At 30.7% G+C, this 26543-nt stretch overlaps 1 protein-coding gene across 5 annotated transcripts in view; it reads left to right on the top strand.

The window, feature by feature from the left end:
* Positions 1 to 26543, top strand: part of LOC115876003 (A disintegrin and metalloproteinase with thrombospondin motifs 9) — a 324094-nt gene that overhangs the window by 294839 nt on the left and 2712 nt on the right. For 2 of the 5 annotated variants that reach the window (XM_030891655.1, XM_030891660.1), the window contains 14 exons: positions 637 to 678; positions 2533 to 2766; positions 5475 to 5637; positions 5698 to 5862; positions 7985 to 8296; positions 10166 to 10252; positions 10374 to 10593; positions 14797 to 14954; positions 16253 to 16429; positions 20934 to 21152; positions 24224 to 24365; positions 24426 to 24609; positions 24667 to 24803; positions 24945 to 25141. In XM_030891655.1, the coding sequence (XP_030747515.1) occupies positions 637 to 678; positions 2533 to 2766; positions 5475 to 5637; positions 5698 to 5862; positions 7985 to 8296; positions 10166 to 10252; positions 10374 to 10593; positions 14797 to 14954; positions 16253 to 16429; positions 20934 to 21152; positions 24224 to 24365; positions 24426 to 24609; positions 24667 to 24803; positions 24945 to 25141 (2437 nt within the window). Of the gene's footprint in view, positions 1 to 636; positions 679 to 2514; positions 2767 to 5474; positions 5638 to 5697; positions 5863 to 7984; positions 8297 to 10165; positions 10253 to 10373; positions 10594 to 14796; positions 14955 to 16252; positions 16430 to 20933; positions 21153 to 24223; positions 24366 to 24425; positions 24610 to 24666; positions 24804 to 24944; positions 25142 to 26543 lie in introns of all 5 variants that reach the window. The other 3 variants (XM_030891658.1, XM_030891657.1, XM_030891659.1) reach the window with 3 other exon arrangements.

The raw sequence follows: 26543 nt of genomic DNA, 5'->3' as shown, positions 1-26543 counted from the left end.
GGAGGAATATTTGAACATCTTCTTAAATCCTAAAGTTCTAACAATTTACCTAAATTACCTAAATTAATAAGTTATTGAATATTGTAATAATACTATAATTAACCTTGTAATTGATTACTTTATTTTACTTTAATTCATATTAATTTGTATTTATAAATAGATCTTTAAGATTTCCGATGTAGGAATGAGTTTTCAATAATAATAAAGCACTAAATAGGTAAATTTCTGAAATGACAACTTCATTTGACAGTTATCTTTTACCTTGACTGGTGCTCATAAGTAAATACAGGGCCATAAGAAAGGAGAAATATTTAAAAAGAAATCGGCGATAACTCGTAAACGAGCTAATCAAAAATATCTAAAGTTATTCTTTTGAATGTGGGTTTTAGTGCTCTTCAATAAACCTAAATAGAAACCTATAGAAAGCCAATAATTGACCCCATTAAAATTTACATGGGATTTCCTATGTCCCGTCCGACGATGCAACACCCGATACTACAAGCCTTTATCTACAAAAAAAAGTACTTTTGGTTTTTTGATTTGGAGTTGTAATATTTTGCATTTTGAAGTGCACACTAATAATTATTTACTAAACTGTATATAATCAACCCTATTTATTTTGACTCCCAAAAATAGGTTTCCGTGGCGCTACCAGCCATTTAATTCCCGATTGTCAAGGTATTTGCAAAAGATCGAGAGCTTTATCTGTCTTTTAGTCATTCTAATTCGATGTAATTGTTCAATGTTAACTAACTTTACATTCAAATACCAATACTATTCAGACATTCCAAATTAAAATATTTTTATTCTAATACTCTAATCTTAACTATCCTAATTTTCCAAATATGTATTTTTACATCTCTAGCAAACTATTTTTTGTTCAGCGACCGTTCAATGTTATAAATTGAAAGACAATCAAAATAAATAAAGAGGAATTTAATAAAAAAGAAACTCAGTCAATTAAATAATTTCCGAACGTACTTAAATTTTTCTAAACAATATGAACATGAACTGATTTCAGACACACCCTAAAACGAATATTTGACTAATAATGATGACGTAATATTGAGCGATCGCTAAACGGATTATACATATACATCCTTTTACAGTCAAAAATCTAGGCTAAAAATCTCTGTGTTATTCTAAATACTAATTTAATATTTTCTTATCTTTAGCGGTATTCCGATCGTGGTATATTTGATGCATAAAAATTAAAAATAGTTTTGTGATATCTACAAAAGATTGAAATTGTTAGATATTTTGAAAATAAAAAAATAATGGAATTTAAGATAATTTCAAAAGACCTAATTTTAAAAAGTTTTAACATCCTGTAATTTTAAAGCTATGCATTTCCATAACTATATTTATAGGAACTTTTTTTCATATTTTTTGATAAGGAATCAAATAGTACTTATTTAAAACTTTCGCAAGTTAATGATATTATTTTTTTTTAAAAGGTTGCTATTAGAAAATGTCTATATACCTATGTGGTGGATTCATCTCTCCAAAAAATCCTATATGGGTATTTCGCCACTACAAGAAAACCTACAAAATAAAATAGTTATTTTTTTAACTATTTTATTTATATTATTTTATAAAATAGTTAAAAAAAATAACTATTGTATTTTGTAGATTTTCTTGCAGTGGCGAAATACCCATATAGGATTTTTTGGAGAGTTGCTGTTAGACTTGGATCAAAGCAAATTAATAAAATTGCGTTCATCTTTCGGATAGCCTTTAATCGGCATTGAATGTCTTACATTATTTCTCTAATAAGAGGAAAAATGTCAGTGGCGTACATGCTTTTTTTAGAAAAATATTCCAGCGATAACCCATATGTACGTCCCTGGTGAATATGGCGACACTTTTTTTGCATTAAAATATGTCTCATGAAAAATAAATCTTATTTTTACGTGAGGAATCTCCCGACGAGAGATGGCACATGTTTTTTAAACACCCTGTTTAATTTAAAATACTGCATATCTCACATAAAGTCAGTGCTTCATAAATATCGCTAAATGTATTTGCAGTGAATAAAATGCATGTTTGAGTTTAAAACAATCTTAATATCTAAAAATATAATATAACTGACATTCTATGTTAATCGTATTAATATATAATTAATTGTAATAATCTGGAGAGGTACGATATTATTTTTAAAATATGTTAAACTATAGATAATATAATAATAGATTAATCGCAACTCATTTTGAGCTAATATATAACATTAAAGGCTGTAAAGTAGCATGTGTTTGGTTTGGACCTAATTTGAAAAAAAAAGAAAAAATAATAAAAAGAATGCATCTATTCGGTAAAAGAATATTACATTAGTAATAGCTGTGGCGTCAACTTAATCACATCAATAATTCACATTTAAAATTATTAACATATGCTTCAAAGTTTCGTGATTTCATGTTGTGGAACTAAACGTTAACAATAATAAAATATATGTTTTAATATTATAACAGCATGTTGAGCTAACGACTAACTTTGATTTCTACACTGGTTGCACAGTGTGTCCTTTCCTTCCAGATACAGCTGGCGGCTCAATCAGAAACGCTGGTCTAAATGCAGTTCAATCTGCGAGGGGACTCAGTACCGCAAGCCCATATGTGTTGATTTGGACAAAGGAGTCGAGGTCCATGCTACGTATTGTGATAGTAGTGATGTGGAAAGCGCAACAGAGAAAAGACAATGCAACAATGACTGCAGTCTCACGTGGAATATCGTATCAAGAAGTGCATGTTCTCCTCATTGTGGTACAGGGTAAGGAAATAATTTTCATATCTGTCTATAATAGAAATCACGAGATTTTCTCGTTTTGAAATCGTTTATGGGAGCGTCAGGGCTTAACGTAATTCAATAATAATATTCCTGAACAGTAGAGGGGCATAAGAGTGGTTTCATTGGATACTGTATTTAAAATATTTTGATATTCAGGATAAATTATATATTTATATAACATTAGCTTTCAATGAAAGCATTCATGCAGGAATTTTTTTAAGAAGTGATTTCACTTTAATAATTTTAAATTGTGTCTGGCTGTGTTTATACTTATACGAAGAGTTTTTATTAAAAAACTAAATTAATATATATATATATATATGAAATGCGTCTCATACCTTAAAAAATTATGAAAAAATAGAATTTGTTTTATTAATTAATACCATAGGACGGAAAAAAAAGACTTCAGAGGCGGCTGGAGAACGACATTCCATTTTGAGGAGTTATTGCTAGACATTTTTTTCTTGGTTTGTACCCTTAGTTCGTACCCTTGATTCGTAATATTTTGAGATCTTTAGAAGGTCTAACTTGTATTGTAATTTAGTCAAGCTAATAAAACTTTTTAAATGAGTTCAACTACAGTAGCTGGCATAGTATTACGCACCATTTTTGCTATAGCGAAGACATAACTGGGGCTATTTCGGTTATAACGATTTTTTTTTAAAAGTCGATAATTATAATTTAAGATGTTCTTAAATAAATTAAGCACTAGTTGATTAAAACAAGTATACCATTAATATTACAAATTATAATTTATCCTTTTATGGTATATGCCTATTTAAATTTTTGATTATGAAATGGGCAATAAAAGCCGCGATTTTTATATTATTTCAATGTCATCAACATCGGAACTGAGTGAAATACAGAGCGAAAACTTCTGATTTCTGCTGTATCGAGCGCTGCGGGCGGTATTTTTAAAAATTAACCGAAATGCGCTAAGCCTATAGTTTAAAATTCGAGAACAAATAATTTTTTGAAAATAGGTTTCTGTGCCTGGAAACCTTCTGTCTTAGATTAGTGTTAATTTTTGATTAGTTTATGTCAATTTTTAGTAAACGACGTCTACAGATTCAGCTCGTCAAAATTATCATCAACTGTCATTCCCCAGCCGTCTTTGACGCCGTTTTTTCGATCAAACGGTATTACTAATACATTTAATTATGAACAGTTGAAAGTTTATCTAGTAATAAACATCCGGATTTTATGGCAAATAAAAATCTTATAATAGTAGTTTAAATATTAAAATAACAAGAATAAATAAAATAATAATTATTTGGGAAAATTAAATTAAAAAATATAGGATGTGAACCATAACTTTAAAAATTATGGAAAAACTTTAGTATCAATACATATATACAGAGTCGCTTTTATGTAAGGAAATGGTCGATTATTAGGTAAAATATAGTAGGTAGCGCAAAAAGTCCAAAAAAGGAATAAATTTAAGTATACAGGATCGTTCATAAAGTCGCGGCACATCAAAGTTTCATTTTTTTTAAATAGAACCCCCTGTATATTATTGCATATTGCGGTTCTTTTTTCAATTTTAAGCAAAAATTGAAATACACATAATGTACCTCAAAGCAACCGGTTCCGAGTTATTGACTTTTGAAAATATCACTTAAACAATTCGATTTAATTAATTTCGATGAGTTTGGTATGATTTAATGATGCCACTCTGCCGAAACTGTGATACTGTTGTAATGGGTTTTTAAATTCTTATTAGCTACTAGTAAATTTAAGTATACAGGGTCGGTCATAAAGTTGTGTCACATCAAACTTTTTTTTTAATGAAAGCCCCTGTATATTATTGCATATTTCAATAATTCTTCCTTCATTTTTAAACAATAATCGTAATACACAATCTACATACATTGAAGAATTAAAATGTTAAACTAAAATTTTGCAGAATTTCTAGACTTGCTATACTCTCATTTTATACATCTATAAATGCTAACTTAAGAACTAATAATGTCAAATATTATTAAGTACCACAGTTTCGGCAAAATGGCAGCGTTAAATGAAACTGAACATATCGAAGTTAATTAAATCAAATTGTTTAGGTCTTATTTTCAAAAGTCAATAACTCGGAAACGGTTGGTATGAGGTACATTGTGTGTATTTCGATTTTTGCTTATAGTTGAAAGAAGAACCGAAATTTGCAATAATATACAGGGGGTTCCATTTAAAAAAAAATGAAACTTTGATGTGCCACGACTTTATGACCGACCCTGTATACTTAAATTTATTACCCGCTAATAGATATTTATAAACCCTATAACTTTCATATTTAACTTTTTGCGGTACCTCCTATATTTTACCGAATAATCGACCGTTTCCATACATAAAAGCGACCCTGTAAATCGAATATTTGTTTAAATAATACCGTATGATCGAAAAAAAAACGGCGTCCAGTTGGCTTAGAAATGACGATCGATAACATCTCACATATAATTTTACATATAAAATTACAGCGATCATAATTTCATAGCCATCGTTAACGCCGTTTTTTTTTCGATCATATTGTATTACTATAATATAATATTACGAATACTCGAAAGTTGATTTATAATAGTAGATCTAAATATAATTTCTAGACTGATATAATCTCCAATAAATGTAATATATAATACAAATAAACATTTTCAATGTTACAATTAGCATTTATAATATGTATATATTTTTTATATTAGGTATCGTCGAGTATACTACAACTGCATGAAGATTTCCTCAAAAAATCAACCCAGCGAAATAGTAAACGAAAAACATTGCAACGTGCTACCTAAACCGCCAGGTAATGAGGAATGCTACAATCCTTGTAACACTACAAGATGGGATTATTCAAACTGGACAGAGGTATATTTTTTACGTTTGTTATTAAAAATATGGTACTTATAGGAAATAACACTTTCGTAGTGCTCCAAAACATGTGGAGGGGGTATTCAGAGAAGATCTTCCAAGTGCGTTGACGAAAACAATTTGTCTATCGATGAATCCCACTGTAGTAAAACGGAGAAAATAACAGAACAAATATGTAATATAGAAACTTGCCCCATCTGGAGAGTCGTAGAAACCTCTTCCGTAAGTACTGACCTTATGTTTGTAGCTATTTTCTGTACAATTTCTTATAAGTCTCGAAAATAAAAATTATTTGATAAAATGAAATTAAAAATAATAGAATACAGGGTGGTGCACCACATTCGCCTCGCTTAAATATACAAAAACTGAAAGATGTAGAAACAAAATATATTTTATGCGTTGTGTTAGGCTATAACACTTGGTTGGGCACAATTTAAATTATTTTGAAATATACAGGGTGTTTTAGAACTAACATCCATACAAAAGTTTTTCTTTTATGGAACACCCGCTATTTTATTTAATTTTTGGAGTTTTGGCTCCAAAAAAAGGTATTTATTATAAGGGTTAAATACGTTTAAAGTCTTTGGTTTTTGAGATATTTAAAGACATTTAAATATGCATGATATATACAGGGTGGTACGAACTGTATTCTGGAACCTTCGGCAGTATATTCTGCAGATAAAAATAAGTAAAAAACTTCGTATAAGCACAGATAACACATAATCCAGATGGCTATTGCTTACGGAACAGCATGTTTTCGATGAGACAGTTCCCTATTAATGACACAGAGGGCGCCTATAGCCCAATCTAATAATATTTTTAAAACGAAGGAATTTGGAGTCAAGCCACGGCCACGCGATGTGAAGCGACGTAGCCGGTTGTTCACATTTATAAGCAAATTCCCGGTCAAACCCAGGGAAAATGTATATTCGGACTTTAATACTAGACAATTGGATATGAAAATACTAGTCGCAGTGGATGTTTGAAAGTCAGAATTTCTAGATGCATATGTATGCTATTTATAGCCATGAAATTTATAATTTAGATTTTATTTTTATTATTTGTCTCTTAATATTCATTAGCTGAAAATAAGGGTAAAGGTTATCTATAACGCAAAAAATATCTCTTTATAAAATTCGCTACGCGCAACCGTTCTCAAAATATTTAGAATGGAAATAGTCAATACATGTCATTATTGACGAAAAATAAACACGTTCAGTAGATAGTTATTTCACTGAAATAATAAATTTGGGAAATTTTTGTTTTTTTAAAACAATCATAAATTTTTCTGCAAAAAAATGATGATAAAACAGTTTCTGTTGAACTTTTGGCACAAAAACTTTCAAATTTATGATCTCAGTCTAATAACTATTTACTCAACATGATTAATTTATGTCAATGATGACAGGTATTGATAATTTCGATTCCAAATATCTAGCAAACCAATACTCGTAGCGATTTTTACCAAGAGGCATTTTTCACTTAATACGTCGTAAATGTGTATTTTTTTACTCAGTAGTTTTATACAGGTACGGACGAAAAGTTATTTTTCTTCAACCAGTTAAAAAATATGTAGGTGGCGCCCTCTACTAGTAGGACTTATATTGACATCAAAATCAAATTTCTCATGTCAAAAAACTCCCAGATACCAATTTTCATCCAAATATTGACGTTACTGCAGAAATTATTGGGAAAAAATCGAAAAAAAAATGAAACTTCTACACCCTGTATCTCCGAAACTAAACATCTTAGGACAAACATTTATACGAACTTTTTTACTTATTTTTATCTGCAGAATATGCTGCCGAAGTTTCCGGAATACAGTTCGGACCACCCTGTATAATAAAAAAGATTGTCAACACCCTGTACATTACTTTTCATAATTAAGGCTTGTGCTGAGTTTAAAGGTATAGAAACAAATATTACTGAAAAATTTTATTGCTTCCTTAAATTTATACAGGAGTATCAAAATTGCTGATCTATTTTAAATCTTTATTTTACAAAAAAACTTCGTTATTTCAAATGCAACATCCTGTATTCTGTAAAACAAATCGAAGCAGATTCAAATGCTCTCTCAAACTATGTTAGGGTTTCTATACCTATCTAGCTCAGATTTTGAATAAAAAGCGATTTTTCAATAAAATGGCAATCAAGATAAGCTGGTGTCACCAGGGAAATTTTCTAGCGACAGTTTTGAATTTAACGAGTGTGCCTATTCAATGGCGTACTAACGAAGGTGATAAGGATCTTTCCCAGAAGGTCCAAGCAAAAAGTGATAATAGATCTATGAAAATAAAATGAAAAATTTTTGGAAAATTTTTATTATGATTTTTTTCTTTTCCAGTGTTCTGCACCATGCGGAGGGGGATATCAAAATATTACATATTACTGCCTTGTAGGTGGTCATATTTACGACCACATGGCATGTGATGCAAGCTCCAGACCACCGTCTACAAAACCTTGTAACGAACATGCTTGTGGTCGATGGGTGGCAGAAAACGAGTTCCAACCTTGTTCAGTAACCTGCGGCGAAGGAATCGAAAGACGACGGCACGTGTGCAAAAAGTTTGATTCTGAAGAGGTTCTACCTCAAGAATACTGTAGAGGCATAAAACTACCTAGAGATACTGGTAGAAGATGCTATAGGGAATGCAACGTAAGTACGACATTTCTGAAATAAGATCTTTGAAGAGTCGTCTTAATCCTCTACAACGCGAATTACCGCAGGTTCAATTCGTGCTGCATTTAAAACAAAAATTTCTGGCACTAATATTGGTACCTAAGTCGACTCAGCCTGAAATGCCTAGATCATGTACTAAAGGCTTGCAAAGGTTAGTCTTGGGTCGAGATTTCCGTATCGAAGAAGGGTACAATGCGTTTATAATGTACTGAACAAAGAGCGAACAACGTTGCCAAACGTCTGAAAGAAACTGAGAATCTGTGCACATTGCTAAAAGAGGATACAGCAGATTCATCGCGGTCGACCGGTCGACCCAATCAGTATTTAAATTCTAGAGAAGGGTGTATACCATGCGTCGAACTTTACGATTTAATTACGTCTCGTGATACTTTATTTGTCTATTTATTAACGCGTCGTTGTAATTTTCCCTATAACTTGTAAATTTTTAAGTGCAAGAAATACTTGTAATTTTGGTAAAAAATAAGTGGAATTGAGTTGGTGTTTGACAGTGGTCGCGCTATTAGAACTCGAATTCGAAATCCATTAGAAATAATTGATTGTAGTTTTTTTTCAAAAACTTTCTTAATATTTCTGCTATATTTTCTTCGCGACAGTATGTGAAAATTTTTACAAATAAAAAACTTACACGATTGCTGAAAATTGATATGCACTAAAAGTAAATGGACGGGTTTTCTCAAATCTTTGAATGAAAAAAACATGCCTATCGATTTTTTTTTTTTCATTTAAACATCTTGTAAAAGATCCGAACTTCAAAATAAAATAAAAGTTTCAATATCTAAAATGGTTCTTGAGTTATCGCGTGTTATGTGTTAACAAGTTGAGTTTTTAAATTATAGAGATTACTAACCTTTTCTCGTTGTAAAAAATATGGACACCTAACGATATCCTTATAATTCCATTTCAGATGCTCAGAAACATATCTAATGATTTTATTTAGTTATCTTTTCGAAAAAGAAGTATTTTAAAAATACGCCGTTTGCAACCTTGATTTTTCTTAAATTGAAAGGGAAAGGTGTACCTGAGACATTTCTTCGGTACGCCTTTCCCGCTACGGCAACACTGCAAATAAGATCCCTATGCCATTTACTTCCACACATGTAAATACCGACCCAACAGTATGAGTTGTCAGCACGGTATACAGATGTGGATAAGTAAATAACTAAAAAAATGTCCCAAACATATCACCTATAGGCTATTATCTCATTTCTTTGTTGTGCGCCCGGTACTGCTCTCTATCTATTCTTGTCCAGGATCTATCGTCCAGGCGCCAAATTTGAATATGAATTTTAAAAATTTTAGAATTTTAAAATTAACTTCTAACTGAACACACTTGCATCATTTGCAATATAAAAGTGAGACAAAAGGTTGAAAGTCAAAATAAAAACTAAAAAAAACAAACGGCAACGCGCAATGAGAATAAAGTTATGAGTTTTAAGACAGTTTGGGATATAGACTGTCAAAATTTTCCCTATCTCGTTGGACACACTTTATACAAGATACAAGCTGTATCTACCTACGCTCAAGGCCTTTACACACCATACCTGAGAATATATCGAAACCTTACTTTGAAAACCTCGTTACTTGAATTTTGATCAAAAATTATATTTATATCCTATTCCGATAAAGACTTCAAAATCGAATTGTTTTGTTTTATCTGTGGACAATTTTATTTTTCAGAATTAATAGGAATAGGAACACTTGAAAACGTTTTTTGTTTCCCCTAAAAAAAAGATTTTGGGTATTTACGAGGTTTTCAAAGTAAGATATCAATATACAGGGTAACAAATTTTACCATTGACTGAATAATATCTTAACATATTACAGGAAATAACACCTTATGATATGCAAAGGAATATATTAAACGATGCTAGGAGAACCGTATTTCAATGGATTCCTGGTCCATGGAGCGCGGTAAGAAAATAACATTTTATAAAATGGAATTTTAAATTTTAAATTAAATTAAAATTTTTATCTTTTTAATTTAAAATTTTTACTTAAGATAATTAAGTTCAGTTTTTATATTTAACAACAGTGTTCTCAAACCTGCGGCGGAGGAGTCAGTACACAGGAATTCTATTGCCGAAATGAGTTCGGAGAAGAAAATAATTTGAAGTGCAACCCTTACCAAAAACCCCAAAATCACATAAGTTGCAATGACCAAGAGTGTCCCAAATGGATAAGCTGGTCTTGGAGTCCAAAATGTGACTCAAACTGTGAGAGACATAGACAAGTCATATGCATGGATAATTCAAGTAAGTCTAGTTAATGCGAAATTCGTATGAATAGTTAGGGCTCCAAAAAATCCTTTATGGGTATTTCACCACTGCACTTCAAGAAAATCTACAAAATAAAATAGTTATTTTTTTTTTGTAAACACTTCTGCGTTAAACCTAAACGGACAGTGCTTGTCAGTAATTATGTTTACAGTTATACCAAATTTAACAAAGAAAAAAAATGCTTAACTCTTTCCGTCGTCGGAAGCAAAAAAAATACAAAGAATAAAGAAAAAAAACTATTTAAAATTTTTAAATTCAACTATTCGGGAACACTTTACTTTTTTAAATACAGATACGTCTACAAAAAAACATTGACGTTCTGTTAAAATGACATTATATCAAGTTAAACTTCAAAATTAACAATTATTACCTGATAACAATTACTTAATAAGGAAAAACCAAAAAGCCCCAAACTTTCTGTATGATTATTTTTAATTTTTACGTAGGTATGTTATGTTTATTTATGTTATGTTCTTTAAAATCAAAGAAGCGAGTGCCATACATTACTAACATCTAGAGATGCATGAGCAATACATTTATTTTTATTAGATTGAATTAAAAAAGCCTCTTTTATTTTTCTTTTAGAGGCTATCGCTTCTTTCATTATAATTTTGGCGTTATTAAAATTTATTCTGTGCCTTGTGTCCCATGAATGCTGACAAATCTTAGATTTGTAAAAATCTCTCTTTCTTAAATAATCTTTATGTTCTTTAATTCTAACATTTAAAGGTCTAGATGTTTCACCAATGTAAAATTTATCGTATTCACATGGTATTTGGTATATTATATTTTTTGTTTGTTGTTCTGCATTCATTGGTTTAGCATGTGATAAAATGGATCTAAGTGTATTTTGTGGTTTGAAAGATGTTCATATGTTATATTGTTTTCCTATCCTTCTTATTTTTTCTGAAACGCCTCGTATGTATGGAATTGTAAGTTGTATTTGTGTTGTTATCATTGTGTCTATGATTTGGGGTTTGTATTTCGTTTAATGTTTTTTCAATAAAATATGGTGGATAGTCGTTTTTAATTAATGTATTTTTGTGTGGTTTATATCTCTGTTTAGTGAAATGTCGTCTGTACATATTATTTTTGCCCTATTATATAAACTTTTTAGAACACCTTTTTTGACACTTATACTGTGTTTAGATGTGAAATTTAAGTATCTATCTGTGTTTGTGGGTTTTCTGTGAACATCTAAAAGTAGTTTATTTTGAAACTTTGACACTAAAACATCAAGAAATGGCAAACGATTACCTCTCTCTACTTCTAAAGTAAATTTTATGGTAGGTTCGCGAGAATTTATATAATCCAAAAAAATGTCTATTTCAGAAACGTTATGTTGCCATATTGCAAAAATATCATCAACATAACGCAGCCATATTACAGGCTTTTTTGAAAAATTATTTATTGTATTATTTTACCTTCCATAAAAATATTACTTAATAAAGGAGAGAGAGGTGATCAAAATACGATTAGATCCATTTTATCACATACTAAACCAATGAATACAGAACAACAAAAAAAATGTAATATACCGAATACCATGTGAATGCGATAAATTTTACATTGGTGAAACATTTAGACCTTTAAATGTTAGAATTAAAGAACATAAAGATTATTTAAGAAAGGGAGATTTTTACAAATCTAAGATTTGTCAGCATTCATGGGACACAGGGCACAGAATATATTTTAATAACGCCAAAATTATAATGAAAAAAGCGAGAGCCCCTAAAAGAAAAATAAAAGAGGCTTTTTTAATTCAATCTAATAAAAATAAATGTATTGCTCATGCATCTGTAGATGTTAGTATCTAATGTATGGCAATCGCTTCTTTGATTTTAAAGAACATAACAATAATCATACAGAAAGTTTGGGCTGTTTGGTTTTACCTTATTAATTGTTATCAGGTAGTAATTGTTAATTTTGAAGTTTAACTTGATATAATGTCATAATAACAGAACGTCAACGGTTTTTTGTAGACGTATCTGTATTTAAGAAAGTAAAGTGTTCTCGAATAGTTGAATTTATTTATTATTTTTTTTTTGCTTCCGACGACGGAAAGAGATAAACTTTCCGAAACGTTAAGCATTTTTTTTTTGTTGGGCAAATTTGTATAACTGTAAACATAACTTCTGACAAGCAGTGTCCATTTAGGTGTAACGTAGAAGTATTTACAAAAAAAATAACTATTTTATTTTGTAGATATTCTTGCAGTAACCTAACCTAATCCGCCACATAGGTATAGACATTTTTTAGTTAGGGCTATTATACTCCTTAGCATAAACACGTAATTAAAAGATACCTAAATTTAACCATTCATGCAATAGTTTCTGGTACGTCGAAACACCAGTTCTCGATAGCTCAATCAAATTAAGCTACGTTAGACAAGGGTTAGACGATGCGAGAGGATAGAGGGTGATCGTCTGGAAAGTCTTTCGTACTGTTGTTCTACGAACACCCGGTATATTATTACATTTTTCGAAATTATTTTCAGAACGTTCTACGACGTTTTCCGACACCTAACCTCCACTCTTCTCTATTTAGCCAGAGATCATCAGGTATTTCTCTATTTTCCAGTTCTTTATCCACACCCTTCCTCCAACTTAGTCGTGGCCGCGGTGTCCACAGTAAAATTTGTTTTGGTATTCTGTGGTTTGGTTTGGTTTGGGCATTCGTTGCACATGACCAAACCATATGAGTTGTTTTGTTCTTATGTCGTCACAACTGTGTGTTCTGCTCCCATCATCTCTCTTACTCTGTCGTTGGTTATTTTTTCTCTTTTCGATTTTCCAGCAGATCTCCTCCAGTAATCCATTTCGGTTGCTAATAGCATGTTCTCCGTTCTTCTTTTCAACTGCCATACTTCGCTTCCGTAAGTTATTATACTTTTCACTACGGTATTATATATGTTCTTCTTATTAGCTTTAGAAATTCCTTGAACCCACAGTACACCATTCAACATAGATATTGCCCTCCGGCCTTGCATTATTCGATCTTTTATACCCTCATCGAGTTTTCTATCGTTTTTCTATTATACCTACCAATATCGGTCATGTTTTTGTCAGTTTTACACATGTTTTATTTTTTATATCGAAAACTATTAGAGATAGATATACAGGTTGTTAATTTATTTATTACTCACGGCAAGAGCTTTATGGTTGAAATATGGCAACCTCGGCCCGCTCGTCGATAGACGACGCGACGACGGGACGAGTCGGCAGAAAACCCTTTAAGTGCATGCGTTCTCAATAGGCAGTGTTGCCATTCTGTTCCCCTATAACTAACCGTCCAGTTAACAACCTGTAGATTAGTATAATAGAAAGAAAGTTGTTTTCAAAAATGTAATAATATACCGAACGGGTGCCTTTATGTAAAAATCCCAATTTTCAATAAATCCACCGATTCTCCATAAACATCTAATATACTATTACCATGAATCACCCTATGGACGGTCGCTGATATGTATGGGAACCATCGATTATTAGGTAAAATATACGAGGTACCGCAAAACCTCAATTTTCAAATGGAACCCTTGTATATTAATGCCAATTTCAATTCTAAGCAAAAATGAAAATACACACTATGCACCTCAAACCAACTATTTTCCAGTTATTGACTTTTGAAAATGTCACTTAAACAATTCGATTGAATTAATTTCGATGTGTTCGGGTTCATTTAACGAAGCCATTTTGCGGAAACTGTGAGACTTAATAGTATTTGACATTAGTTCTAAACTTAGCATTTATAGGTGTATAAAATGAGATTAAATCAAGCCTGGAAATTACAAAATGTTCGTTTAACATTTCAAAATCAAAGCCTCATAATTTGGAAATGGTTGAATTTAGGTACATTATGTGTATTACGAGTATTACTTAGAATTAAAAGAAGAATTGAAATATGCAATAATATACAAGGGGTTACATTTAAAAAAAAATTGATGTGCCAAAACCTGACCGACCGATACTTAAATTTACTACTGGCTAATCGACATTTAAAAACCCTATAACTTTTGTATTTAACTTTTTGCGGTACCTTGTATATTTTACCTAATTATTGACCGTTCCCATATATATCAGCGACCCTGTATACTTTCCAGTACATCTAAAATTGAGTAAACAAATATTTGAAAATTATTCTATACAATAATTTATTTTAAAAATAAGTAATTATTTTCAGGAGTTACGTATGAGGATAATAGATGTAACGGGACCAAGCCATCAACTTCAGAAAAATGTAAACTTGTTGAGTGTCCTCACAACAACATTCCTAGAACGTACTTTGATACCAAAGATAGAGAAAATAGGTATAAATGGAAAGTTGGCCCATATAAACAGGTAATAAAATAAAGAGTATATTCTAAATCACTATTTAATGTTCAGATGTTCATATTTGACAGTTATCACTTTAATAATGTTAGGATTATTTCATTTCATAACAATAAACTTTAAAACGTTCTAGTATTAAAGCTTGTGTGTATATTTTATAGGAACCATTGATATACAGCTTATTAATCAAAAACTTTAGCTATGAAGGGTTGTTTTATATATTACAACGTATTTATTAGATGAATTTGATTTGACTTGTTAAGGACTTGTTAGAATCTTTATAAGATCTAAGGTTAGAATGCATGTCATTTAAACTTTTAACCGCAACGACTTCAAAATGCATGTCAACTACAACTTTTATATCTTCAGAATGTAGATTTTACTTTAGTATAATATACAGTGCGTTGCATCGACCTAAACCCAGGCCTGCACATATGAAATCCCATGTAAATTTTAAAGAATATTTTCCAAGTTTCTTAGAATATTCAGTAAGATCTTCTTTCGTAAATTTGATTATAGTACATCTGACGATAGTTGGTTATTATTTTATTTATTGTAAAATATTTCTAGTTAGATACAAAGACATATAAAATAAAATAACCCTTCATATATCACATATCTTTAAATAGCTTTCTATTTCATAGTCTGTTCTATTTATTTCATCTATGTCTAACAAGATTATATGTTTTGATGAAGAAATCTCCGAAAAACAATATATTTAAGACGTAATATTGTTTTCTTTCTTTAAGTAATTATCAAATTTAAAATAATATTGTAATACAGTGTGTCAAATTCAAAAAATATGGAAAAATATTAGAGATAAGTTATTGAAAAAAAGTTAATGCCGAATAAATTCAGCATGCCAGGAGAGCCAGCAAAGAAAAAAGTCTCTGAATTTACCAAAGCCAATTAGACAGTTGATTACAGTAGTTATGTACATACATATACCACGGTCAGTCAAACGAAAATTGGAAGAGACCTCTGGGAACGTGGTCTAAAGTTGTTAAGATAACTTAGTAATGCAACTAATTTACTAAGGCTGAAAATCGTAATACATTAATATATATTATACATAAATTTTTAATTATTTATATAATATTAGTCATGCTGAATTGATACAACATACACATTTTTCCTAAAAATTTTAAAATAAAAAAATTCCCAATTTTTCCTGCTAAATTTTTTACTTGCACTACATAACTCCCTACTTCTTCTTCATCGATTCATTAAATCTATATCACGCATACACATAGTAGTGACCATATTCACCTATCACTGACTCACACTGTTACCTACCCACTCTATAGTGCTCCACCAAATGCGGCAAGGGCACACGCAGAAGGGCCGTCGAATGCGAAGACACCTTAAACGAGATCATAGTAGTTGACTCACTTTGCAACTATAAGCAAAAGCCCAACAAGACGACCAAAGCTTGCGAGAGATTCCACTGTAACTACTCGTGGATCGAAGGACACTGGTCCACTGTAAGTTTTCAAAATTCGTCGACGAAGGTTGTGTTGATAACCGACAACTACTAAACGACTTCTGGGTTGCTTATCGTTTACGGTGTTGTCTCTATTAACACCTAGTATTAGAGAGAGTGATGATTTGAATAGAGTTGTTTTATTACTGTAACTAAATTAATTAATTCTGTCACCCCTTACGTATTCAGGGTGGCCCACTGATTCGAAAAAGAACAATATCGAATGTTTTCTTTATTATTTTAACTTACAAAGATATACAGGGTGTTTCAAAAAACATGTGCCATCTCTCGTGGGAAGATTCCTCACGAAAAATAAGATCAATTTTTCATATTATCATAGGTCCGATTCTGCTGTCTTTCGTAGCTACAGGGTGTTAAAGTCTTAATATTTTTTCAATTTATTATAATTTTCTTCCAAATACTTTTAGCACTTCGAATGAAATTTTGAGGCTAAAAGTTACTATAAATGCGACATATTTTAAAGCTAAAAAAGTGTCGATAGATTCACCAGGGACGTGCATATGGGTTATCACTGGAATATTTTTCTAAAAAAAGCATGTACGCCACTGACTTTTTTTTTCTCTTGTTAGCGAAATAGTGTAAGCAGTTTAATGCCGATTAAAAGTTGCCTCTTGATATTTTGTAGTTTTCGGCCTCCTTGATGAGATAAGCGCAATTTTATTAATTTGCCTGGATCCAAGTCTAATAGCAACCTTTAAAAAATGTTAATATCATTAACTTCCTGGGGTTTTAAATAAGTACTTATTGATTCCTCATCAAAAAATATGAAAAATAGTTCCTATAAACATGGGTATGGAAATGCATAGTTTTAGAGTTCAAGATGTTAAAACTTTTTAAAATTAGATTTTTTTTAATCATCTTAAATACCATTATTTTTTTATTTGCAATTACTCTAGGTTAGACTAATAGTAATAATAACTAATAGTAATAATATTTAAGAATCAATTAGGTAAAATATATAATTTATTAATTTTATTTTTATTTTTAATTTTATTAATTGTGATTAATAAAATTGGGTTTATCTCATCAAGGAGGCTGAATTCGACAAAATATCAAGATATAACTTTTATTTGGCATTAAACAGCCTACACAGTTTTGATATCAAAAGAAAAAAAGTCACTGGCGCACATGTTTTTTTTTCTGAATAATATTCCGGTGATAACCCATATGCACGCCCCTGATGAATTTCTCGACACTTTTTTAGCATTAAAATATGTGTGTTATGTAGAAAATGTAGAAATATGTGTTATAGTAACTTTTACCTTGAAAATTTCATTCGAATCACTAAAAGCACTTGGAAGAAAATTATAATAAATCGAAAGATTTTTAAGACTTTGACACCCTGTAGCTACGAAACAAAGCAGAATCGGACATATGTTGATATGAAAAATAAATCTTATTTTTACGCGAGGAATCTCACGAATGTTTTTTGGAGCACCCTGTATACTTCGCTCTAGCTACCGACTGACAGAGACTTACTTTGTAGCAACCATTTTACTACACTTTTAAAAATAAATACAAGTCCAAAATCAATATTTTATTAGTGAATCATATTTGCCTCCTACTTTCAAAAAATATACATCTCTGGCAATGTTATGGGAATAAATTACTAAAAGTAACACGCGCTTAGTGTACTTATGTTCCAATATCCTATATAGTGGAGTAAAATCACTGAGAAAAGTCGCTTCCTTCTCGAAAAAAAAATTTTGAAGGTATAACCACATAACATCGTCATGAAATGATCGGTTAGGGCTTTGTGCATGTGAAATGACTAATTACGACCTTTTTTGGGGGGGTCAGAATTTTTTTATCCCGGAAAATGTCAAAAATGTATAAACATGTTTTTTTACCTTTCCTACGCGATAACTCAACAGTGATAAACTTTAATGAATACATATATATTTTTTTATTAAATAATTCAATCATTTTTTGATCTACATTTTTTTGTGTCTCAAGCATTAAAAGATTTACGGTAAATAAGAATAATTAATATTATTCTGGTTTATATGATAAATTATTCAGCCCTATTGGCAAAAGAAATACTGACTATGGAATTTTAGCGAACATATCAATTTTATTAATTAATCATATAAATTAATTAATTAAAAAATCTTATTAAAATAGTTTACAACATAAGATATCTGTTTGTCTAGATGTGAATTTGTGATGATTTGTGATCCCTTTTTTTCCTATTTTATCACATATCAAAAATATTATTATAATATCAAAACCGTTCTATTTAACTTAGTTTTCTTTTTGTTAATATAATATATTAATAATTGTTAATATAACATATCAACAATTATTAATTAATATATTAAGCATACATCATCTTGTCTTTTTCCGCAGCATTTATGATAGTTTTTAGGTCTCGTATTAGGATTTAAAAAAAAACTTATCATTTTTGTTTATAGTTTTTCTGCAAATTAAAGAGTCAATAACTAAATAATTTATAACGTACAGAATTTACTAAATTTCAAACAGCAGGTAATCAGAAATAGGCCTACGGAACATCGCGTCCGCCGCGCCTATTCGTAAATTTAATTTAGGATAACTAGAAAAGTATTAGCATTAGAAGATTGTACCAAGTTTTAAAAACTTTTTCAATATTTTTACTTTATTTCATACGCAGATACTATGTAAAAATTCCTCCAAATAAAAAAGTTTCTCGCTTTACCGAAAATCATGATACAATAAAGTTAATGATTGAAGTTTAATCGATTTTCCAAAAAAAAATACACTCACTATGGAACTTTAATTACCTCAGCTATCACCGCCTATGTGTTCCCAATCGATTAAAAAAAAGAGTATGTGAATAAGTTGATTAGTTTAGGAGTTATCGCGTAGGAAAGGTAAAAAAACATGGTTATACATTTTTGACATTTTCCGGGATAAAAAATTTCTGCAATTTAAAGATACTATTTTTAACTTTTTTTATTGTGAATTTGGAATCTCAGTGTATGATCTAATAATATTCATAATATTAATATTATGAATATTATTAGATAAATAAGGCTTTCAAAGGTATTTAAAAAAACCGATCCGTATTTAAAAAAACTACGATTAATCGTAGTTATAAATAAATCAACTTCTGTAAACTAGTTTCTAATGCTCTACATATTCGAAAGGATTACCACCCTCCCTAATGCTAGCTGCTCTTAATGCTGCCCCTAGCTCTTTGAACATAACTTCTTGTTATAGTAGTTCCGAATTAATTTTGTACTCTGTATTGTAAATGTTGAAATGTATTGATTTCACTTTTACAAATGACGTCAAGTAATGCCTCTTTAGTTATTGCATTTGATTTACGGTATTCAATGTTTTACCCCACGTCATTGTTAAGTTTGAAAGCTTATCAATATTGTAAAGATGAATAAATTAAATCTTAAAAGAAACAGAGCCGAACTTGAAATTAGTTTAAATAAATTATGTTCAAATGTCCGAAACAAAAAAAAATATTAAGTGTGGCATATCATTGTACTCAGGAGACCGAGTTCTTTCAAAATCTGAAATAAAAAATGCAGGTCCGTATTTAAAAAAATTAAGGTGACCACTGTATCTCACAAATTATCAGCTAATTTGAAAATCTAAAAATACCATCAGATAGCCCTAATAAAGTGGCAATGAGAATGTGCAATTAGTTTTTTGATTTACTAAATAGTAACGCCAGGAAAAAATAAAAATGATTTTCAAAAAAATCCGTTTTTTCCAGAAAACTCAACATAGCAATTCTTGAAATTTTTAAAAAAATTTTAATGGCATCTTGGTGAACGTACTAAAGCGCAACTTTGCCCCATTTTTAACCATGTAAATATCTATTAACCATATAAATATCTATTACGGTTACCAATGCTCGTACCTCGAATTTGTAGCACCCTGTATAGTTCGGCGACAAAATATGATTATTTAGATCACTCTAAAAAATTACAAAAAATAATCTAGGTATGAATTAATATAATTAACAACTATTCTTTGGCTGGGTTCACTATACCTGTGTAGACTATGTACAAAACCATAGAGGGTGGGTTTTAAATAAGTCAAAATATTTTTAGTATTTTTTTTTTAGATTTAATTGTGAAAAAATATTCAAAAGTTTGTTTTAATTTTCAATTAAAACTATAATATCGTGATAATGTGTAGCAGTATAGGTAGTGGATTAAATTTTGAGGACAAAAAAACTGATATAATCCAGTGGCTTTCAAAATTTAAGAAAAAACCACTTTTTTAAATTTTAAAACTAAAATGCAAAACTATATTGCTTTATATTTACGACTCATCCTGTACATCAGAATAGTGTTAATATTAGATCTAGAAGGTTTTTGGCTTTAGAAGTTCTTTTTATAACAGCAATAGTTTTCGTCATATTCTAAATATCTTCTTGCTAATAGATAAATAAAATTTAAGACAACTGTGAAAACTAGCAATAAAGTTTGTTTGCCTATTTTTTTTTATTATAAAAATAAATATCATTTTTATTACTGTAGTGTTCGACAACTTGTGGTATGGGAGTGAAAACACGTGATGTAACGTGTCACAAAGTGCACCAAGGAGGAATTGTAGATCCGAATCCATTGCCTGACGTAAAACGTAGAATAATACATAAAAATTACTGCGATTTGAACCACAAGCCAAATTCAACTGCTCCGTGCATGGAAAGTAACTGTGGAGATACATACGTATGGCATGCTGAGGAGTATAAACAGGTATCTACATATATAAAATGCTAATGTTTATCTGTGTCGTCTCTACTGAAGTAACGACTTGCTCTAGAAAGTTGCTTTTTTTACTAAAAGATAGCTAATTGGCTCTTCTAAAAACTGTCGTCGCCGGATTTTTTGATTTTCATTTAATTAAAAAAAATAAAAAGTATTTTTTTTCCTGATGTCGTGGTGGATGCGCCCAGGCTTCAACTAGTAATTTATAATATCCTCGATTAGATACAAGTAACTCAAACCACATAGAGTTTTGTATATTTAAAGTAAAATAAATTAAACACAAAACAAACATTGAAAAATTATTTAAGTAATAAGAGTGAAATACGATTTCTTTCTAAATTTAAAGCATGAATTTTTAATATAGCAATATACTTTTTTTTATAATTTTTATACTTTTATACTATAAAATTTACCAAACAACTAAATAATAGTCTAAGAGCTGACTACATAAAAAACCTTATCATCGTTACATGGCTAATTTTTTGTGTGAAGTATCCTTTTGTGTAGCCATTATGAAATAGTCATGTCAGCCAGCGCGATCCCGGGGCTTAAAGCGGGGGCGGCCAATCGAAAGGGTGAAATTTGGACACTAAAAATATTATAAAAGGTACACGAGTTATAATTGCGAAAATAGCTTTTATTTATTATTAAGAAACGTGGAAAATTGTTGGCAGACATTTTTCTGGTCGCTAAAATGCTGACAAACAACGCGAAAGAGGCATGAAATTTTAAAAATTATCTGGAAAATTATTAAAAAATGAGATTTGAAGAATGAAAAAAAAAATATGGCATACATGCATGCCGATTCGTGGAATGTCATATTTATTTATTTTAAAAGCCGTATGCAAAAGGGCAGACAAAAATATCGTGGCTAAATCAGCTGCAGACAGTTATCAAAAGTGCGATATTACTCTAGCGCTTTCAGGGAACGCTCGCCGCCTCATCCATTTAAGTATAGATAAATCATGTATACGATTATATTATAAATATATTTTATTATTATTTCAAAACAGATAATATCATACATTTACTATTCTGTCTCACTATTTGTATCTGACTCATCGTACTGCAGATCCCCGCTCTCACAAACGAGTTTGCCTCTGAGTCGATATCTGCACCGTAAAATTTTTATAGATTACCTACAGGTATTATGTTTCAATTTATAACGCGGTCAGCGTTTCCTGAAAACGCTTATACAGGGTGAGTCTTAAATAAGTGAAAATACTTTTAAGGGTGCTGATATATTTCGACCCCACCTCTATGAGTTTTTCTTTCGCAAAAGAGATGTAGAAAATCGTGCATTATTTTTATATTTTCCTATATATTTTAGCAAACTTTTTAGAACAGCCTGTTTTTTTAGCCCAATTTCTTAACCGTCTTTTCTACGGCTTTACTCTATGGCTACGACACTAAAATAATGGATGCAAGGACAGAAAAAAAACAGGTGTCCCACAAAATTATTTAAAAATAAATCAATTTCTTTTTAAATTTTAAAACTTGAATAACTCGGTTATTTTGGACATATTTGCAGGAAAACTGTTAAAAGAAAATATGTTTCTTTTATCGAGATCTACCAGCTCTAAAAATATTTGCACTTATTCAAGATTCACCCTGTAGAGTAATATCGCGTTTTTTATAACTGTCTACCGCTGATTGAGCCACGATTTTTTGGTTTGTTCTTTCGCATACGCCTTTTTAAATAAATAAACATGACATTCCACCAATCGACATGCATGTATGCGATGATTTTTTTTTGTCAAATTCCATGCCTCTTTCGGGTTGTCTGCCGGAATTTTAGCCACGAGAAAAATGTCTGTCAACAGTTTTACACGTTTTTTAATAATAAATAAAAGCTATTTTCGCAATTATAACACGTGTACCTTATAATATTTTTAGTATCAAAATTTCACCGTTTCGATTGGCCGCCCCCGCTTTAAGCCCCGGGATCGCGCTGGCAGACATTAGATAAGGTTTTTTATGTAGCCAGCTCTCCGTCTATAACACTAAAAAATGCTTAAAGAAGCGTAAGGAAAGATTTTCTTAAGCGGCATTCAAAAAATTAAATAAAAATACAATCTAATTTTGAATTAAAATGACAACCGGAACTGTCACTGACATTCTCTCCCAACTGTTAGCCTATATTGGAAATTGCCTATAAGGATAATGTAAATACTATTTGGAGCTGTTCTTCCAACGGTCGCTCTCCAAAGCTTTTGATAATTTCAGAGCGGTTCGGCTTTTTCCGGAACTATGTCGCCAAATCACAACACGGGAAAGTCGATGAAGTTCCAAAAACGATAAATGTTCAGGAGAGCGCTTTTTAATTCAAATTACACATGGACTTCTATGGGTTTTCCCCTTTTTAAATGCCTGTTTCTGTGTGACCGTTATTAATATTCCCGTTTATTTAGGTACCAAAAGGTGTAGCTCTTAAGACGAAAAATATGATGCATTAAAATCAAATTAGCAAAAAATGGACTTATTCAAATTTATTATTATTTTCTTTTAATTTTTTAAACAAAGTACAGTGTGTTGCATATAAGAAAATTTATTTTATATAAAGATATGTATGAAATATCTATAAAACATTGGAAACCGACGTTATGCCACGATACACGATGGTTTTTGCAGTTCACAGTTCACACATCTTTTTAAGTTTTTAATGCACCTTTTTCACTATTATCACGGGTTCGCGTAAATAAAATTTAAATTAAACTCACAAGATAGCAATAATTACTTTGAAAATGGACGCTTTATAGTTATTAACGTAATAAGGCCGATAAACAACAAATAACGGCCGGGCTGAAGTTTGTGATCCGAGGCGATAGCCGAGGATCATAAGCAGCCAAGGCCGTTATTTGTTATCGGCCGTGTTGCGTTCTAGATTTTTCGTCATACTGCAGATTTTTTAGATCAATAAACACTACTATTTAATAACAAATTTTATTGAACAATAACACAAGTAAGGATAAAAAATACATAATGTCTTATACTAAAATCCTGACTTATTCCAAAAATTGAATTAATTTTTATATTATTAAAAAACGATATTTTTATAGTGTTCCCACCCATGTGGTAAAAAAGGCAGACAAACGAGAGCTCTAAGTTGTATAGATGTACGTACACGTCAAAAAGTACCACGATACTTGTGTCCAAAAAGTTTCAAACCACCACGAAAAAGAAAATGTAACCAGTTTAGATGTAAGTATACACAATCTGACCTAAATATACAACAAGAGCATACTAATAGTTTATTTTAAGGTTTGTACAAAAGTTGCAAAGAAATAAAGCACCACATGAAAACCAAAGAAAATAAAGACTATATTATATCGTTACAAGGAAGGCCAGTAAAGATACATTGTTATAAGATGGATACTCCAGAACCTCAAGAATATATAACGTTACATCCAGACAAAGATAATTATGCTGAGATGTATGACAAAAGGTAAAATAATCAAAATCACGGTATTTGTCCTGTTTACTCATTTAATAATTATCGTAGATTAATGAATTTAAATTCGTGTCCCTATGATGGTAATAGAAGGGACAACTGCCATTGTGACCAAATTAGTCCAGAACGACACGGATTTACAAAGTTTTGGAAAGTTGGGTTGAATATTACTTCAATGCAGATTATAGGTAAGAGTAAATTGTCTGTTAGATTGGTTAGATATTTTTATCGTTTTTAAATTGTACGGAAAAAATACTAATACTAAATAATACTAAATTGTACGAATTTTTTATTTGACAAATATAATCATTTACATTATTCATTACCAGGTGATGATTTTACATTCTCCAAACAAATCAAAGGAACACGTATTCCGTACGGAACAGCAGGCGATTGTTACAGCAAAGTGACAGGTTGTGCTCAAGGACGGTTTTCCGTAGACTTAACGCATACATCTTTCAAGCTGTCACCCTATGTCCGTTGGGATAAAGCTGGCCCATCTGCGTCCGCTGACATTAGAAGAACGGTAATTTGAACATAAAATTAATTAACTACTACTAACCTAATGATCACACCAAATATACTTTTAGTCACGTGCTTGACCTGCACAGCGTTGCCCATTTTTACATATTTTCTTTTAATCAAAATATATTAGGAAACAAAAATAAATTTATTATAAACAGTTATTATTTGACTAAACGTTCTCCAACCCAGTGTGAGTACATATCAATGTAAAACCTCTGACGAGGGGTAGGGGACTCAAAAAACTCACAATCTTTCAGGATGCTTATTTCAAAATTTAATTTGACTTAAAATTGGGGCGACATATTTCGGGATTCATTTAATTCCCATCTTCAGGAGGCCCAGAAAGACAAAAGTCCTCCAGGAAGCCATATCACTGGGAACAAATAAAACAAATAAAATCACAAACAAATCGCCACATTTCGCCATATATTAAACAATTGGAATTGTTTAAAGTTGACAAAAGTCTTCAGTTTCTTTTTTTTTACTTTTATTCATCGTTTATTCGCTCAGTACCACAATACTTAATAATGAAATTAAGATTTTGTCTCCGATAAATGTAGCAACGCTGGAACAGTACACCGTCGCATTTTTCTCCCTCCGACTTAATAACATCCCCAAGCTATTCACTTCCACACATGAAAATACTGACCCAAGAACAAACTTACTAACGCTATACAGGGTGTTTCAAAAAACATGTGCCATCTCTCGTGGGCAGATTCCTCACGTAAAAATAAGATTTATTTTTCATATCAACATAGGTCCGATTCTGCTTTGTTTCGTAGTTACAGGGTGTTAAAGTCTTAATATTTTTTCGATTTATTATAATTTTCTTTCAAGTACTTTTAGCGACTCGAATGAAATTTTGAGGGTAAAAATTACGATAAACGCGACATATTTTAACGCTCAAAAGTGTCAACATATTCACCAGGGACGTGCATATGGGTTTTCTCTGTAATATTTTCTAAAAAAACCATGTACGCCACTGACTTTTTTTTCTCGTGTTAGCGAAATGGTGGAAGCCGTTTAATGCTGATTAAAAGTTGTCTCTTGATATTTTGCCGATTTCGGCCTTCTTGATGAGATAAACGGAATTTTATTAATTTGCCTTGATCTTCGTCGAAGTCTAATAGCAACCTTAAATTTTTTTTAATATCATTAACTCGCAAAAGTTTTAAATAAGTACTCTTTGATTTCTCATCAAAAAATATGAAAAAAAGTTCCTATAAACATGGGTATGTAAATGCATAGTTTTAGAGTTACAGGATGTTAAAACTTTTTAAAATTAGGTTTTTTGTAATTATCTTGAATACCATTATTTTTTTTTATTTAAAATTGCTGTATGTTGGACTAGTAGTAATTATATTTAATAATAATTTAGATAAAATATATAATTATTAATTTTA

Source organism: Sitophilus oryzae, unplaced genomic scaffold (genome assembly GCF_002938485.1).
Source record: "Sitophilus oryzae breed Bouriz unplaced genomic scaffold, Soryzae_2.0 scaffold_1396_pilon_pilon, whole genome shotgun sequence".
Taxonomy (NCBI): Eukaryota; Metazoa; Arthropoda; class Insecta; order Coleoptera; family Curculionidae; genus Sitophilus; species Sitophilus oryzae.
This window is presented reverse-complemented; position numbering and strand designations above follow the sequence as displayed.